The sequence below is a fragment of the Chelonia mydas genome, chromosome 2, assembly GCF_015237465.2.
Source record: "Chelonia mydas isolate rCheMyd1 chromosome 2, rCheMyd1.pri.v2, whole genome shotgun sequence".
In the NCBI taxonomy this organism is placed as follows: Eukaryota; Metazoa; Chordata; order Testudines; family Cheloniidae; genus Chelonia; species Chelonia mydas.
The window spans coordinates 197,975,783-197,991,980 of NC_057850.1; the positions used below are offsets into that span (position 1 = coordinate 197,975,783).

General features: G+C 41.5%; 1 protein-coding gene across 4 annotated transcripts in view; it reads left to right on the forward strand.

Annotated features, from left to right (window-relative positions):
• Nucleotides 1-9,358: 9,358 nt before the first annotated feature.
• Nucleotides 9,359-16,198, forward strand: part of ANKRD28 (ankyrin repeat domain 28) — a 231,293-nt gene continuing 224,453 nt past the window's right edge. For 2 of the 4 annotated variants that reach the window (XM_043540994.1, XM_043540996.1), the window contains exon 1: nucleotides 9,379-9,622. In XM_043540994.1, coding sequence (XP_043396929.1) covers nucleotides 9,596-9,622 — 27 coding nt within the window. In that variant the 5' untranslated portion in view covers nucleotides 9,379-9,595. Of the gene's footprint in view, nucleotides 9,623-12,396; nucleotides 12,417-16,198 lie in introns of those variants that run through there. The other 2 variants (XM_043540995.1, XM_043540997.1) reach the window with 2 other exon arrangements.

The following is a 16,198-nucleotide window of genomic DNA, read 5'->3' on the forward strand; positions in this document are numbered from 1 at the left end:
CTGGTTGAGAACTGCTGCTCCACACAGAGGTGAATTTCTTCCGAAGCGGGAAGAAGGTCACCTGCTGATTCACTACAACCATGTAATGTAGCACCCACTGTTTTGGTGCCTCCATTCCAAGTACTGACCCAGCCTGAAAATATTTAGTTTTCAAGATTACAGCCCACAAGGTTTGCTTTTTTTTTTTTCCAGCTAGTTTGGTAAAGAGACCACTATGTGTTACATTGGGCAGGGCAAGAAAGCCATTTTCAAGATATTTGCCTATGAATACAGATTAAAGGCAAACTCATATGAAAGTTTGGGTCTTTATATATACAGTACTTATATTCATGATGTCTAAGTTGTTAGATATATTTGAGGGAAATGGTGCAAACAAGGTGCCAAATTCTAACCGTTATTATGTCTTAGTCCTGGTCTACATTAGGAAATTAGGTCAGCATACCTATGTTACTTGGAGATGTGAAAAATCCACACCCCTAAGTGATGTGTTAAACCAACCTAACACCCAGTGTAGCCAGGAGAATTTTTCCATCAACCTAGTTACTGCTTCTTGTGGAGCTGGAGACCCTAAACCGAGGGAAGAAGCGCTCCTATGGGCATAGGTAGTGTCTTCACTGAAGTGCTACTGTAGTGCAGCTGTAGCACTTTAAGTGTAGACAAGCTCTTAGATGTCCTCCCCGCCACCCAGTGAGCTCAATGGCTTGTTTTCGCTCTGGTAATTATTAATTGGATTCCTAGGAATAATTTTGATTTTACAGCTAGTTAGTAGTAAGTATATATGGAAGTGTAAAAAACCTTTTATTATCAGAGTCCCAAATGGGATTTGCAACTTTTTCTAGTTAATGTTTGCACTAGCTTTCCAGATTTGTTCAATGCTGAAAAACAGCACAAAGCACTATGGAGGAAATTCTCCCTGTGCTGAAGTCCAGCAGAATGTTTATGTATCCCTTGTAGACCCAATGAGATCTTGTGCTGGCCCTCTGAACAAGAGTGAATTTCACACTATGGAGAAAAAACATCATCTGTAACTTAAACCAGAAAAGTAAACAAAATTTCTACCAAGAAAGTTGAAACTAGAACAAAGTTACTGTTGTAAAACAATCTGGCCCTATTGTCACATATGCCTTTTACTGTTGGATCTGCCAGTAGCCTGGTAGTATTTGCTTTGTTCAGCTTGTATTTCAAACATCCAACACCATCTTCTGCACCAAAATGCAGATGATGCCATTGTTCATCGCTGATTTCTCTCTCTGTCTTCACACTTTTCTCTCATCTTTATTGGAAAGAGGAATTTCCTTGTAGATGATGCAAGACTATGGAGAGACTATCAAGGGAACTCGTGCCTGTGTGGCAGCCCCTTTGCACCAGCTAAAGTGGTGCAAAGGGCCCGCAGGGTTGCCCTAGCTTCCTCTAGGTGTTGAACTGGCTCCTTGAATAAGGAAGGCACAAGCCACCACTTTCTGTCCCTGCACCAGTCTAGGGATGAAACTGGACTGAAGAGCACCTATGTTCTATTTTGATAGGCACTTTAGATGATAGACTAGGTCAGACAGATGACACCATTATGGTATCCATTACAGTTCCATTACAACTAGAAAGCATGAAGGTCAAATGATTCAAAAACAAATTGGTAGAGCCAGAGTTACAAAACTTGTGTTGGATTTTGACAAAGCATTTCAAAGCACTTGTATGAAAACCTTGTGATGATGCTGTTATAAAATTAGAATGATTTACACTGGAAGATTAGATTCCTGCAAATGCTCATATAGTATTGCAGTGATGTATGCACCCGTGATATGAGATTATAAAGTTTCATTGATTTCAGATCCCTTCCACTCTGTGCAAAAATGAAATCCGTCCTGCTTAGATACAGGGGGATAGTCTAGTGGTTGGAACAAGGCACTAGAAATCAGGTCTTATTAGATTGTATTCCTAGCTCTGTCAGTGACACACCTTGTGTAAGTCACTTAAACTTTCTGTGCTTGTTTAGTCATCTAAAAAGTATAAAAATAATAAATACCTATTGTGCAGGTTTTTTGCCAGGTATAAGTAATGTTTATGCAGTGCTTTAAAATCCTTTGAAAAGGTGCACTATTGTCAACAAATGAAACCAATCACAAAAACTGTTAAAATAATATAGTACAGACAAACTCACAAAATATCTCATACATGAGGCTTCTACAGAATCTTTATACATTCAGGCCCCTTATGTCTTTCAATTGCAGTACATATGGTCCTGTTTCAAAAACAATGGATAATATTACATATCATGGGGTAAGATTTCAGCATGGAGATTTAACATTAACATGAATGGGAGCCATGTAGTCAGATCCTTGCGCACACAGCTAAAAGTGTGCCCTTAGGTGTGCTGCATTGCTATTTACAAAATTGGTTTTATAAGGGTGTTGTGGAATTTTCTAACTTTTGTGGATTCAAAAATCTTAATGTTATCAGTGCCACTCTTTCTTATGTTATATATACTTCAAATCCAAAGCACTTTCAAAAACCTGTTAAGGTTGCTAAGAGACAACAGTATAGTTATCTACCATATCATTTACAAAACCAAAGCACTTAAAAATAAAAAATAATATATAGTTTAGGCTGACCTAAATTGTATGATGTCTGCATAACAAACAACAAACGCTTATTTCCTCACAACCACCTTAACTCTGATCTATGCAATTTTGAAATTTTCTATGTATTATTTCTAAGGTTTTTTTTATTTGAGAATCAAAATATTTTATTTTTAAGTGATACTGTCAAGAGGGAAACATTAATGTATTTATCAAATTCTATATTTTTGTTAAAAGAAAAGGAGTACTAGTGGCACCTTAGAGACTAACCAATTTATTTGAGCATAAGCTTTCGTGAGCTACAGCTCACTTCATTGGATGCATTCAGTTGAAAATACAGTGAGGAGATTTATATACACACAGAACATGAAAAAATGGGTGTTATCATACACACTGTAAGGAGAGTGATCACTTAAGATGAGCTATTACCAGCAGGAGAGCGGGGGGGGGTGGGGGAGAAAACCTTTTGTAGTGATAATCAAGGTGGGCCATTTCCAGCAGTTAACAGGAACGTCCGAGGAGCAGTGAGGGGTGGGGGAAATAACAAGGCGAAATAGTTTTACTTTGTGTAATGACACATCCACTCCCAGTCTCTATTCAAGCCTAAGTTAATTGTATCCAGTTTGCAAATTAATTCCAGTTCAGCAGTCTCTCGTTGGAGTCTGTTTTTGAAGTCTTTTTGTTCTAATATTGCGACCTTTAGGTCTGAAATCGAGTGACCAGAGAGATTGAAGTGTTCTCTGACTGGTTTATGAATGTTATCCTGGCCACTATGGATGTAGAAGCCCTCTACACCAACATTCCACACAAAGATGGACTACAAGCCATCAGGAACAGTATCCCTGATAATGTCACGGCAAACCTGGTGGCTGAACTTTATGACTTTGTCCTCACCCATAACTATTTCACATTTGGGGACAATGTATACCTTCAGATCAGCGGCACTGCTATGGGTACCCGCATAGCCCTACAGTATGCCAACATTTTTATTGCTGACTTAGAACAACGCTTCCTCAGCTCTCGTCCCCTAATACCCCTACTCTACTTGCGCTACATTGATAACATCTTCATCATCTGGACCCATGGAAAAGAAGCCCTTGAGGAATACCACCATGATTTCAACAATTTCCATCCCAACATCAACCTCAGCCTGGACCAGTCCACACAAGAGATCCACACACCACCCTATACCGGTAACCTGCTGACTGCCATTCCTACCTACATGCCTCCAGCTTTCACCCAGACCACACCACACGATCCATCGTCTACAGCCAAGCTCTATGATACAACCACATTTGCTCCAACCCCTCAGACAGAGACAAACACCTACAAGATCTCTATCAAGCATTCTTACAACTACAGTACCCACCTGCTGAAGTGAAGAAACAAATTGACAGAGCCAAAAGAGTACCCAGAAGTCACCTACTACAGGACAGGCCCAACAAAGATAACAACAGAACGCCACTAGCCATCACCTTCAGCCCCCAACTAAAACCTCTCCAACGCATCATCAAGGATCTACAACCTATCCAGAAGGACGACCCATCACTCTCACAAATCTTGGGAGACAGGCCAGTCCTTGCCTACAGACAGCCCCCCAGCCTGAAGCAAATACTCACCAGTGTTACAAATTACACCTTGTAGGACACGCACACAACTAACTTTTCCTTAACACCAGCAACCACACACCACACAACAGAACCACTAACCCAGGAACCTATCCTTGCAACAAAGCCCGTTGCCAACTGTGTCCACATATTTATTCAGGGGACACCATCATAGGGCCTAATCACATCAGCCACACTATCAGAAGCTCATTCACCTGCACATCTACCAATGTGATATATGCCATCATGTGCCAGCAATGCCCCTCTACCATGTATATTGGTCAAACTGGAAGTCTCTACGTAAAAGAATAAATGGACACAAATCAGATGTCAAGAATTATAACATTCATAAACCAGTCAGAGAACACTTCAATCTCTCTGGTCACTCGATTTCAGACCTAAAGGTCGCAATATTAGAACAAAAAGACTTCAAAAACAGACTCCAACGAGAGACTGCTGAATTGGAATTAATTTGCAAACTGGATACAATTAACTTAGGTTTGAATAGAGACTGGGAGTGGATGTGTCATTACATAAAGTAAAACTATTTCGCCTTGTTAATTTCCCCCACCCCCCACTGCTCCTCGGACGTTCCTGTTAACTGCTGGAAATGGCCCACCTTGATTATCACTACAAAAGGTTTTCTCCCCCCCACCCCCGCTCTCCTGCTGGTAATAGCTCATCTTAAGTGATCACTCTCCTTACAGTGTGTATGATAACTCCCATTTTTTCATGTTCTGTGTGTATATAAATCTCCTCACTGTATTTTCCATTGAATGCATCCGATGAAGTGAGCTGTAGCTCACGAAAGCTTATGCTCAAATAAATTGGTTAGTCTCTAAGGTGCCACTAGTACTCCTTTTCTTTTTGCGAATACAAACTAACACGGCTGCTACTCTGAAACCTATATTTTTGTTAAAGTACTAAGAATTATTTCTTGAAACTATTGTTTATAGTAATAAGAAAAGTGTATAACATTATTAATTAATGAAAAATATGTAATAGACCTGCATTTGAAGTTGATCTACATGTAAATTTGTATTTTGTCTGTGTGTATATGTGTATTATGTATGCATATGTGTATATAATATAATATGTATAATGCCACAATCCTGCAAATGCTTATGCATGTCCCATTAACTACACATTTACTTAAATTTAAGCATATAGGTGTTTCCAGGACCAGTTTTGCAATTTTTATGTTTAGTTTTCTAAAGACTTTTGTGTTTGTGTTTCTGATGAAAGAAATGCAATAATTTTAGTACCTGTGCTGACTCTGCCCAACGGTGAATTTCATGTATTGTGAAAGAACTTTTTTCCATTTAGGAAGACAACTGTCTTCCTTATATGCCTTTTTGTATGGATATTCCCATCTCAGTATTTTGTTAGTACCTGAAAACCTCTCTCTCTCTTTCCCCTTTTATTAGATGTATTCAGAGAGATTTGCAACGCTTCCTAATACCCGTTTTAGTGCCACTTTTCTATGGGTTAATAAGTTACATTACATAAAACCTACATGCATTCACTAGGTGAACTAGTCAGACAATAAGGATTCAAGTGCCACACAGTTCTATCTATTCTTCACCACATACAACCACACCAATATCACCATGATGGCCTAGTGCCTGGATGAGATCAGCTGCTGGATGAAGAAAACGTGTCTGAAGCTGAACCTAAGTAAGACAGAACTGATGCTGGTGGGAAGAGGAAAGCATTTTAAAGAGTTTACAGCCATAGTACAGTCTCCTTTGGTCGAAGGTATGCATCCACAATTGGTCAACTACTCTGTCTGTAGTTTAGGAATATTCTTGGGTTCCTCATTGACACTGTCATGCTTGGCTAGGAAACTTCATCCCTTCCTGGTGGATGATGATCTGGCCTCTGTTATTCATGCTTTTGTCCAGGGTAGATTGATTTATTTCAAAGTTGATTTAAATCAGTTAAGTAGAAAACCTTGATTTAAATTGATTTTAATCTTGTTTTGCATTTGTTTAGTTTTGTAGTTATTTTCCTAAAGAAAGGTGGATTGTCATTGATTGGTAACCATTAAAGCATGTTGATTTGCGAATAATTATAATCTTTACACAAATTTTTATGTCAGAAAATGGTAAATAATATTTAATTACTAGACGATGAATAATTTTTAACTCATGACTTGTCAAGCTGCAGTTGGATGGACATTAGTAATCACTTAAAATGCACAAAAACAGCTTTTCAAGTTTGTTTATTAGTTAAATAAGACTACTTTAAATGTGCTGGACAAATAAGATCAAAAAGCTTATCAAAATACGTTCTGCATTTAAAATTAACTTATTTTATTAAATAAAGTATCTGTAGTTAGTGAATTGAATTGATTTTTCTGTTGATGATGTCCTTCAAGATTAGAACTAGTAGATCTCATCTTTCCACACCTCATTTTACTCATAGATGGCAAGAGGAAAACAAGCTATACTGCTTTTTCAACTCCTGACTGGTTTATCAACTTTGAAAAAAATAATAATTGAACTGAACTAACTGGATAAATTGAAATGAAGAAAACATTTTCTCTGCACCTGCAGAAGCAGCTACTGCTTTCAAAAGCTGGTCTAGCACTTCAACAAACTCTGATTCCAGGTGCTTAGCCAGAGATTTCCACAAGTTTCATGGTTTGACTGCCTCTAAAACTTTGGCAGCAAAAATGTACTGCTTGACTATGGTTTTTTAATTTAATTTAAATTACTTTAATAGATTATAGTAAGTTTGGGCTATACTATAGGTTGTCATAATTTCAAATTTAATTTTAGATCAACTTTAAAAAAATGGATTTAACTTTCATCAGAAAAATCCATTTAAAATAATCAGTTTTAGAAATTATTGTTTTTTATCCTCTGTGCCTTTATCACTTCTTGGCTGGCTACAACAATGAAATATACCTGGTCATCATGCCTTCAGCTCTTAGAAAACTCCAACTAGTACAGAATGTTGTAGTGTGTCTTCTCAGCAACACAGGCTATTGCAAAAACATCAGACCTGTCCTCTATTCCCTATACTGGCTTCCGATAGAATTTCAAATCAAGTTAATAGTCTCTGCTCTTATCTTTAAGGCACTCAGTGGTCTCGGCTCAGGATATCTAAGGTCTCGTCTACACGTTGCCTTAGTGTATAACATCAAGGATGTAAATTCTACTGCCCACCAGTGTGTCGTGCACTAACTGGCATGGGTGGACCTTGCCGATGTGCACTAAAATATCCTTAGTGTACACTACAGTAGTCCTATTTCAAGCAGTACTCTCTTAACTGCCTAAAGTACTGGGATGAAGATTCTGGTTGATAACTATGCGTATCTGGCACAATAGAACTCACTATAATAAGAATATAGCTCTTGTGTGTGTGAGAGAAACAGACCAGCTCCTGAGAAATTTTCTGAGAGCATGGAATGAACTCCCCTGGGAATTAAGGACTATCACAAACTTTTTCACCTTCCTTTCTAAGTGCAAGACTCCTTTCTTTGACCTTCTTTAACATAAATACATAGCAACATATATATATTAAAAATACTCAGCTCCTAAAAATAGCCCCTTTTTGGTATGTGTCCATCTGTGGCCCCTGGAAGATAAGAATCATATCAGAGACCCTACATATCTTAACATAGGACTCTGCAAAAGCTAGGACTGACCCTGAGCATTCATAGTTAATAACAAAGCTATTTGTTTATGCTTTTGCCTAGAGGCTCTTCCCCCAAAACCTTACCAAATCAGGACATTCCATTGCACATGTTTCTCCCTTTGTGGGAGAGGATGAGAGAAGTAACACATGACAGATGTTAATCAAGATGCTGAGATACAATGTTGATGAGTGCAGGGTAAGTAGCTCCTTCTTACTTCATTGACCACCTGGAGCTCAGTTGTATTGGGCTCAATGGGGCCACTGGTGGAGTGAGATGCTGTTGAGTATAAATAAAGAGCTTGGTATCAGACCCTAAATGAATCCCAAGTTAGAATTTGGTTGTTTGCAATACAAGTTTCACGAAGTAATTCTGGTTTCTACTCACATTACTTAACTTCTCTGACAGTTTTTGGAAAATATCTTCCATATCTTCTGAAACTTTACCTTAAAATCCAGGCAACATAAACAATCCCCTCCCCCCACATAGAGGAGGCTCCAATTGGCCTCATGACAGCACCTTGGTTGTCACCTCCACACCCTAAACCTCACTCTATGACAAGTAAGGTGCCCATATTTACCAAAGTAAAACTGGGACACTGTGGGGGGCTGGCCTGAGATGCATGACATCACCGTTCGCCTGTACCCCCGCACAGGGCTGTCCCGAGCCACCTGGTGTTGCTGCTTGCCCCAGCCCCATGCGACAGGGATTGGGGCTGACCACCTGATCCCTGCACTGCCCTGGGCTGGCGGCTCGAGCCCCGCTGCCCAGCACTTCATGTCACCACTGGCCTCCCCAAACGTTTTGCTGCCCCCCACTAATGGGGTACAACTCGCTTTTTTGGCAAAACTGGGCATTTGTTCTGTTTGCTCTTGGCGACTGATCAGAGCAACGTGCAACTGGCAAGAGCAAAGGGGACAAATGGCCATTCTTGCCAAAAAGGAAAAAAAAAAAAAAGTCAGGACGTCTGGGACAGGGTTTAAAAAAGGGGACTGTCGGCCCAAATGGGACGTATGGTCACCCTAATGATAACCCGCTCCCCTGCGAGGTGCCAGACGGGCTAGTACAGGAGCTCAAGGTCACTGGGGCACCCGGAGGCTGGGTCCTGGTTCCCCCGCGAGTCGCTGCTTTGGGGGAGGGAGATGAACCCGCATTTGGCGGCAGCAGTGACCATCCCGGCGCCTTTGGGGTTTTCTCTCCAGGCGGTGGAGGGGCAGAAGCGGGGAGGGGGGGTAATTGCAGTTCCTGATACAGGCTCAACCCCCCCCCGCTCACGCCCGTCACCCTCTCTCCTGCCCACCTCCGTATCTTCGCCTCCCGCCCTGTGCCCCGAACATGCCTCGCCCACCCCCGCTGTTGCTCCTCGCCAATCACACGCTAGCTCCCCCGGCCCGGCCAATCGGCGCTACCCTTACTCCGCCCCGACCCCTGCTCCTGGCCCAATAAGCGCCGCCCTTGATGGTGAGTGGCGGGACGGGGGGGCGGCTGGGGAGCTGCTTTGAGGCCGCCCGAGTCTAATTCCGGAAGCTGCCACTGAGAACGACGCGGGGGCGGGGCAGAAGGGGGCGGGGCAGGAGGGGGACTTCCCCCTCCTCATCCCCGCGCGCGCGTTTCCTCAGGGCTCACGGCTTCCCCCTCGGCGCCCGGTGCGGAGCCCGGGCTGGGCGCGGGGCGTGGCCTGCGCACGGGCTGATCGGCCCCTGGGAGGAGGCGGGGCAGCCGGAGTCAGTTGGCGGCCGGAGGCGGCGGCTGGTCGGTGAGGCGGCCTCGCCATGGTTTTCCTTAAACTCCGCGAGCAGGTGGGTGCGAAGGGCGGTGAAGCGGCGCCTGCCTCCCTCCCTCCCTCCTCCATTCCCGGCCCGGGCGCGCCCCCTGCGTGTGTGACAGGCTCCGGGGAGGCCCCGTGGCTGCGGGCGGGGAGGGGGCTGCCGGGCCCCGTGTGCGCGGTCGGGCTCAGTGCCCGCCGCTCCGCGCTGGGCAGGGGGCTGGGGGCCCATGTGCTCGGTGCGGGCGAATCTCTTGTTACCCTGCGGCGTGTTTGTGAGGGGGGCGGGCGGGCTCGGCGCTGCCTGTCCCCGCCCCCCGGCTTCTCCCGGGTAACCGGCCGGGGCCGAACAGGTGACCGCGGTGTCTGCCCCTGCCCGCCCACATGCCCAGCCGCCCTCGTTACCGGCCACACGCCCGCTGGCCACCCTCTGAGGTGTGAGAGTGACTAAAGGGATTAAATAGCACGCCGACATGTGACTGCTTTTCCCCATGATCACTTTAAAAAGATACCCGCCTTGCTCTCTCCAGTTCTAGTGTCTCTGACGCTGGAAGTCCGCCCTGCTTTAATGGCGTGATTGTATTCCTGATCATCCGAACCATTCAGTTTTTGTAAAATCCTTTGGAGAAGGAAGGTACTATGTTAGTAGTGAGCATTGACATTGGTCTGGTTCTGTGTCTAAATCTTGGTCTGTCTTCTCCAGCTGTACAGCTAAAGCTCCTGGTTCAGGCCTTCATTTCATGCCTTGACTTCTGCGAACTCCTCCTTGCTGGCCTTGACAAATCTCATTGTGTTCCATGTACCCAGTTAAAATGCTGCTACAAAGATAACTTTCCTGGCTTGTTGCTTTGACTGCATTACAGACCTTTGTGTCGGTTCGCTGGCTCTCTCTTCTCCACCCCATCAAACACAAACTACTTGTCTTCATTTCTAAGGCCCTCTCTGGCTTACCTTTCTTTTTTTATACAGTAAGAAGATGCTGACCTCCCACCTACGTTCTGCCAATAGTGCCAGTTTTGATTTAGGATGTTTGTGCTTTCTACCATGCTGCCCTTTGTGCATCAGCCATCTCAATAAAAATCCACAAAGTCCATTATATTGTCCGCCTTAAAACAATTTGCTGTGATGCCTACAAAAATAGTTGGCAGTGGTGAAGCAGCTGATGTGCTGTGGACCACTGCTTATCATGCTAACCAGTATCTCATCATTACATTGCGCTCTCTGTATATTTGTATCCATGTGCATCATGTTTTACACTTAGATTGTAAGCTCTTTCAGGCAGGGGCCCTCTGTGTGTTTACTTGTACAATGCCTAGCAAGATGGGACGGTGGCTACTGAATTATAAATAATTGTCTTGATTATTGTCAGTAAGTTAATAAAAACTCAGATTTAATGGAAGACCTGAAATTTGATTAGTAAGTCTTATAAGACCCCAAATATATTTAATATTCACAATAATTATTTTGGGCTTTAATTTTATGATCACTTTATATTGATTTCTTCTAACTAAGCAGAGAAGAGAAGGCTGATTTGTTCGCATTTATATGACATATAAGCACTTCATACTAGAGATTCCAAGCTGTCAGGTGTACATGTACAGTATGAATAGGGCCCTACTAAATTCTTGGCCATGAAAAAACCTCACGGAACGTGAGATCTGGTCTTTTGTGTGATTTTTATCCTATATTATACAGATTTCATGGGGGGAGACCAGTGTTTCTCAAAGTGGGGGTTCTGACCCAAAAGGGAGTTGCAGGAGGGACACAAGGTTACTTTAAGGAGTCTTGGTATTGCCACCCTTACTTCTGTGCTGACTTCAGAGCTGGGCGGCATACAATACCATGGTACCCTTACTTCTATGCTGTTGCTGGCAGTGGCTCTGCCTTCAGAGTTGGGCTCCTGGCCAGCAGCTGCCACTCTCCAGCTGCTCAGCTCTGAAGGCAGCGCCAGCAGTAGCAACGCAGAAGTAAGAGTAGCAGTACTGCACCCGCCCTCCAATAAGCATGTGACCCCCCCCCCCCCATAACTCCTTTTTGCGTCAGGACCCCTACAATTACAACACTGTGAAATTTCAGATTTAAATAGGTGAAATCATGAAATTTACCATTTTTAAAATTCTCTGACCATGAAATTGACCAAAATGAACCATGAATATGGTAGGGCCCTAAGTATGAAATAATTTCTGGAGTAATAATCATATCCGTGCAATAGCATGTAAATTATCTCTTTGAATTTTATTACTGTGCAGCAGGAAAAAATAGCAGTGTGGTTGGAGCCTGGCCTCTGGGTACTACCACAATATGAAGAGTAATTAATTTGGAGAAATTAAACATTTATAGGAATGTCAGTTTGCATAGATATTTTGGTATGAAAGTGTACTTTCATTTCCAAAGGGTGAGGGATGGAAGCATCTTTTGAAGAAAATATGTTATTAAAAAGATATATTAATAGTTGGAGTTGTGTAGTGTTTGTTGATAATTGAATGCCAGCTGTCATTGAAATCACTGTGTGAAAACTTGGAAGCTGTTCTGCGTTGCTATGGTGTGTAATTTTTAAGCCCATTTAGTGAGTTGTGTGTATAATTGTTAAATAATGGAAATTTATTTTTCTTTTTATAGTAAGAATAACCTTTGGATACACTGCTACTTAACAAAATGAAGATTTTTGAGATGAAAGATCTTGCTCTCTTCCCAGCTGGTGGCATGCTGCTCTCACCTTGCTACTCAAATAGCCATCTTTTGGATTGGTCTCAGTGATCTGCTGTGATAGCGTCTCACGTGCCTCATTTAGAATTTGTGATGCTCTACCAGTTAGGTGCCCCATTATAGTATGTTAAGTTTTTTGTTTTAAAATGGTATTGACCAGCCCCACCTGAAAATTAACGCATATTTTTGGGGGGATAGTGTTTGGAGGAAGCAGTTATTCTAGGGTACCATATTAATAGAAGTGTCAAATGCTGCATCATTTCTAGTATTTGCTGCCAAGCTGTAAACTCCAGCATTCAGTAACTGTAAATTGTGGTTGTAGTTAAATTGTTATATATGAAGTTATTGTGATAAGTTTTATGATTCTTGTAAGTACTCTTCCTTGTGAAAGTACTAGCTTTATTTAATCAAATTAATAATATGCTAGTGGAACTACATAGATCATAGTGCTGGCAATAGGTACCTATAGTGAAGAACTGAATAGCTTGACTAGTTCTGTTAGTAGCAGTCAAACTAAAGGTCTGCTCTAGCATTCATTAAAATCAATGGCAATTCTGTTAACTTCAGTGGGTGTTGGATCAAGTCGTTAGTTGGTGTATGTTTGTACTTTGTTCTTTGAGAAACCCATTTATTTCAGTCTAGTTTCTACTGAACATCTGTCTAGTTTAGTTAATGCATATTAATACCCTTGTCAACTTTAACAGAAATTAAGGATTGAAAAACTTAGAGTAAGGAATAATGTAGTTTGTTCTCCATCAGTGATCCTTCTTTAGGGGGCTCAGGTATATTTCTAGTAGAACGGCAGAATGTTTGTACTGTTGATAATCTTGTAAGTTTTGTGGATAGAGAATTTCAGTTTCTGGAGTATCACATCTGCACCTCCTACAAATGCTAAAAAAATTGTCTAAACTTTTTTTGGGCTGAAACTTTTCTTCATTAATCCTAATGTGGAACTCTTCTTGCTGGGTCAGCACTGAACCAATGCCCCAGACCAGGGGCACTATGCTAGAGGAGATAGTATCTCTTGAGTGAGATGTGAAAATGGGGTCACCAATCTTTTGCTCATTTAAAAAACAAAACAAAACAAAAAACTAACCTTGCCTCTCTTCATAAGAGAAGAGATGTTAATTCTCCATTATCCTGGCAGAAGACTGTTCTGATAAGACAAAGTGAATACTATATTGAAGTTATTTGTGTGCTGTTAGAGATACTGTGTTTTATTCCAGTGATGGCTACACGTCATTGGTGGGCAAAGTGATTGCTGTACAATCCAATTAATAAAATATTAGATAAATGCAAGGTCATTCTCATTCGTTCAGTAGAGATTGGTAACTTTCCGTAGGCAATGGAGCTGGAAATGTGACTTGGTTCTTTGGACATCAGCCTATTGTGTAAATGTTGCAGAGCACTTCTGATGCTCTTCTTAGGTTGATTTCTTTTGGGGTTAATTTAAGTTTCGCATATGACAATCTTGAGTTGTGTTAAGCTTTCAGACTGTCTAGAAAGGATGTATGTTAACTGTGTAATGGTCACTCTATTGTCCAGCAGAACAAACAATAGAAAGGAAAGGGTGAAGGGAACAGTAATAAGGTTACATAAGCCATCAGTACATACATTTTTATTGTTCCTTATCATTTAAACATGTTAGGTTTGGGTTTCTGGGCCACTGTCCTAGCTACCATTAGTTACAGCAGAAGTGGGTTTTGAGGACACATTTGGAGGAGGAAAGGGTTGTGAAGTCATCCAGTGTGTAATATGGCAACACTTGTGGTCAGAAATCCCTCCACCAGGATATTTGTTGAACTCACAGGGTGAAATCCTGGCCACATTGAAGTCAATGGCAAGACTCCCACTGACTACAGTGGGGGGCGGGGATTTCACCCACGGAGTCAAACTGGACTGTGGAGTTCTGGCTGACTCAGCTGTGGAGTCTCATAGGGCCAGAATTTGGTACAAAATGCCTTGTTCATAGCAGTTCTAGAGATGTAATAGTTTAGGCTCAGATTCTGCATGTGATGAATGTAGTGCACTTTTGAAATGTGTAAATGTTTTTCTATTACAGCCAAGCAAATGATGAGAAAACAACCTGATGTTTCACTTGCATAGCAGAGTATCTGCTAATCATTGTGGAAAGTAGATCCTTTTAGTATATTGAGTCCTTTCTCAGTTCCAGGCTGCTTGACTGTACAAACTTATGTGGTACTTCATGTAACTTGTTGGGTGGCATCCTAAACACATCTGGCACCAGCCAGTGTTCTTTTTTTTTTTTTTTGTTCTGTACTGTGCCCATCACTCTGGTGTCAGATGCCACATGTTCTGCCTTATTCCAGAAAGGCTTACCAACAATTTTCGTGGTATTCATATCTGCCTTCCCTTCACTTGGAATGGAGGTGACAGTACTACACACTGCATACGGTAATGCTTGATATCTGTAGAGTGGCTGATCAGAGTAGAAATTTGTTTTAGCTTTTTAAATAAAAGCAGTTTACTTGTAGTTGCAGTTTTCTCTACATTCTGATATGCCTCAATTAATGAATAAAACTTCCTCTTTGTTAATCCTCATAGCTTTTTAGTTGTCTGAGAGAATATTTTTTGAGTTGTTGATTTGGTATCTTGAAAGCCAAATAGTGTTTGTCTCCTTTAGAGTTCAGTCATAGAAGTATTAGGAAACCCTTGATACATTGAGCAAGAAGCAAGAGTTTACTTGTCCTATGAACTAAATTTTACAGAATTCTAAATATTAAGGTTGTGTGCATGCACCAGAATGTTTTGTCAAGTATTGCTTATTCTAAACAGGTAGATAAATGATTTTTAATTTCAGAAGACCTGCAAGACCATACTTTCCATAATAATCTGTTACATGCCTGTTAGTACACTTAATTTCAGTACACTTTTTTTTACTGAAACTTGGAGACCGCTTCCATCAAAATCTATAGCCACTCATCGCGTTCTATTCTAGCAACAGGCTAGCAACAGATTTGTGGCAAATCTCATTGAACACTGCTTCACTATAACTATTAAAGACTGGATCCTCCATTAAGACATCAATATTTAAATGGTTCACATGCTGTTTTTTTTCTTCCCCAGGTAAGGGGAGAAGGTTAAGGCCTGTGATAGTGGCCATTGAAGGCCGTCTGTGCACTGCATACTTGCCAACATATTTTACTTTTCTGTTGGACTACTCATTAGGCTATGTTTAGGATGCATTATTTCCCAGAAGTCAGACTCTGCTTAATGGAATAAGGCAGAGAATAAGAAGTGGCTGCATGAAGCTATTAGGTTGACCACTTACCTCGAAAGTGCATGTCCTGATTTTTTTTTTTATTCATTTATCTTTCTCTTAGCTAAGATGGATCTTATTCGTTTGGCAGTTAAAAAAATGTTTGCAGTGTCCTCATGAACACTGAATGCTTACATGGTTGCTATTTTCATTACTGCTAGTATTAAACTTTATTCTTGGCATGAATTCTAAAAAGGATTAACATCCAAACTATCCTTATTGGACTAGGAAGATAAATTGTCTCATTGGGATGGGGGAGGGGGAGAAGAGCAGCTGTTGTTCTGGGGTGAGAGGGGAGCATGGAAATACAGGTTTTCACTCTTTAAACCCTGTGCAAATATCAAATTTTGGAGAATTCATGTCTCTTCCCTATTAGATTTAAGAGGTTGCAGTTGAGTTAAAAAATCATCTAAAATACCAAGCAGCAACAAAAACAAGCCCAAAAACAACCTCCTTCCCAATCTCTTAGGAACTTTTTTTGGTTGCTTTAAAAAACAACCACCACCAAACCCAACCCAACCCTCCACACTTAAAACTTGCATCTAAACTACATTAGATATCAAAATATTTTCCTTTCTTAGTATTTTCTTCAGACTTTCTGATAATTGGTGCCCTTGGGTTCAG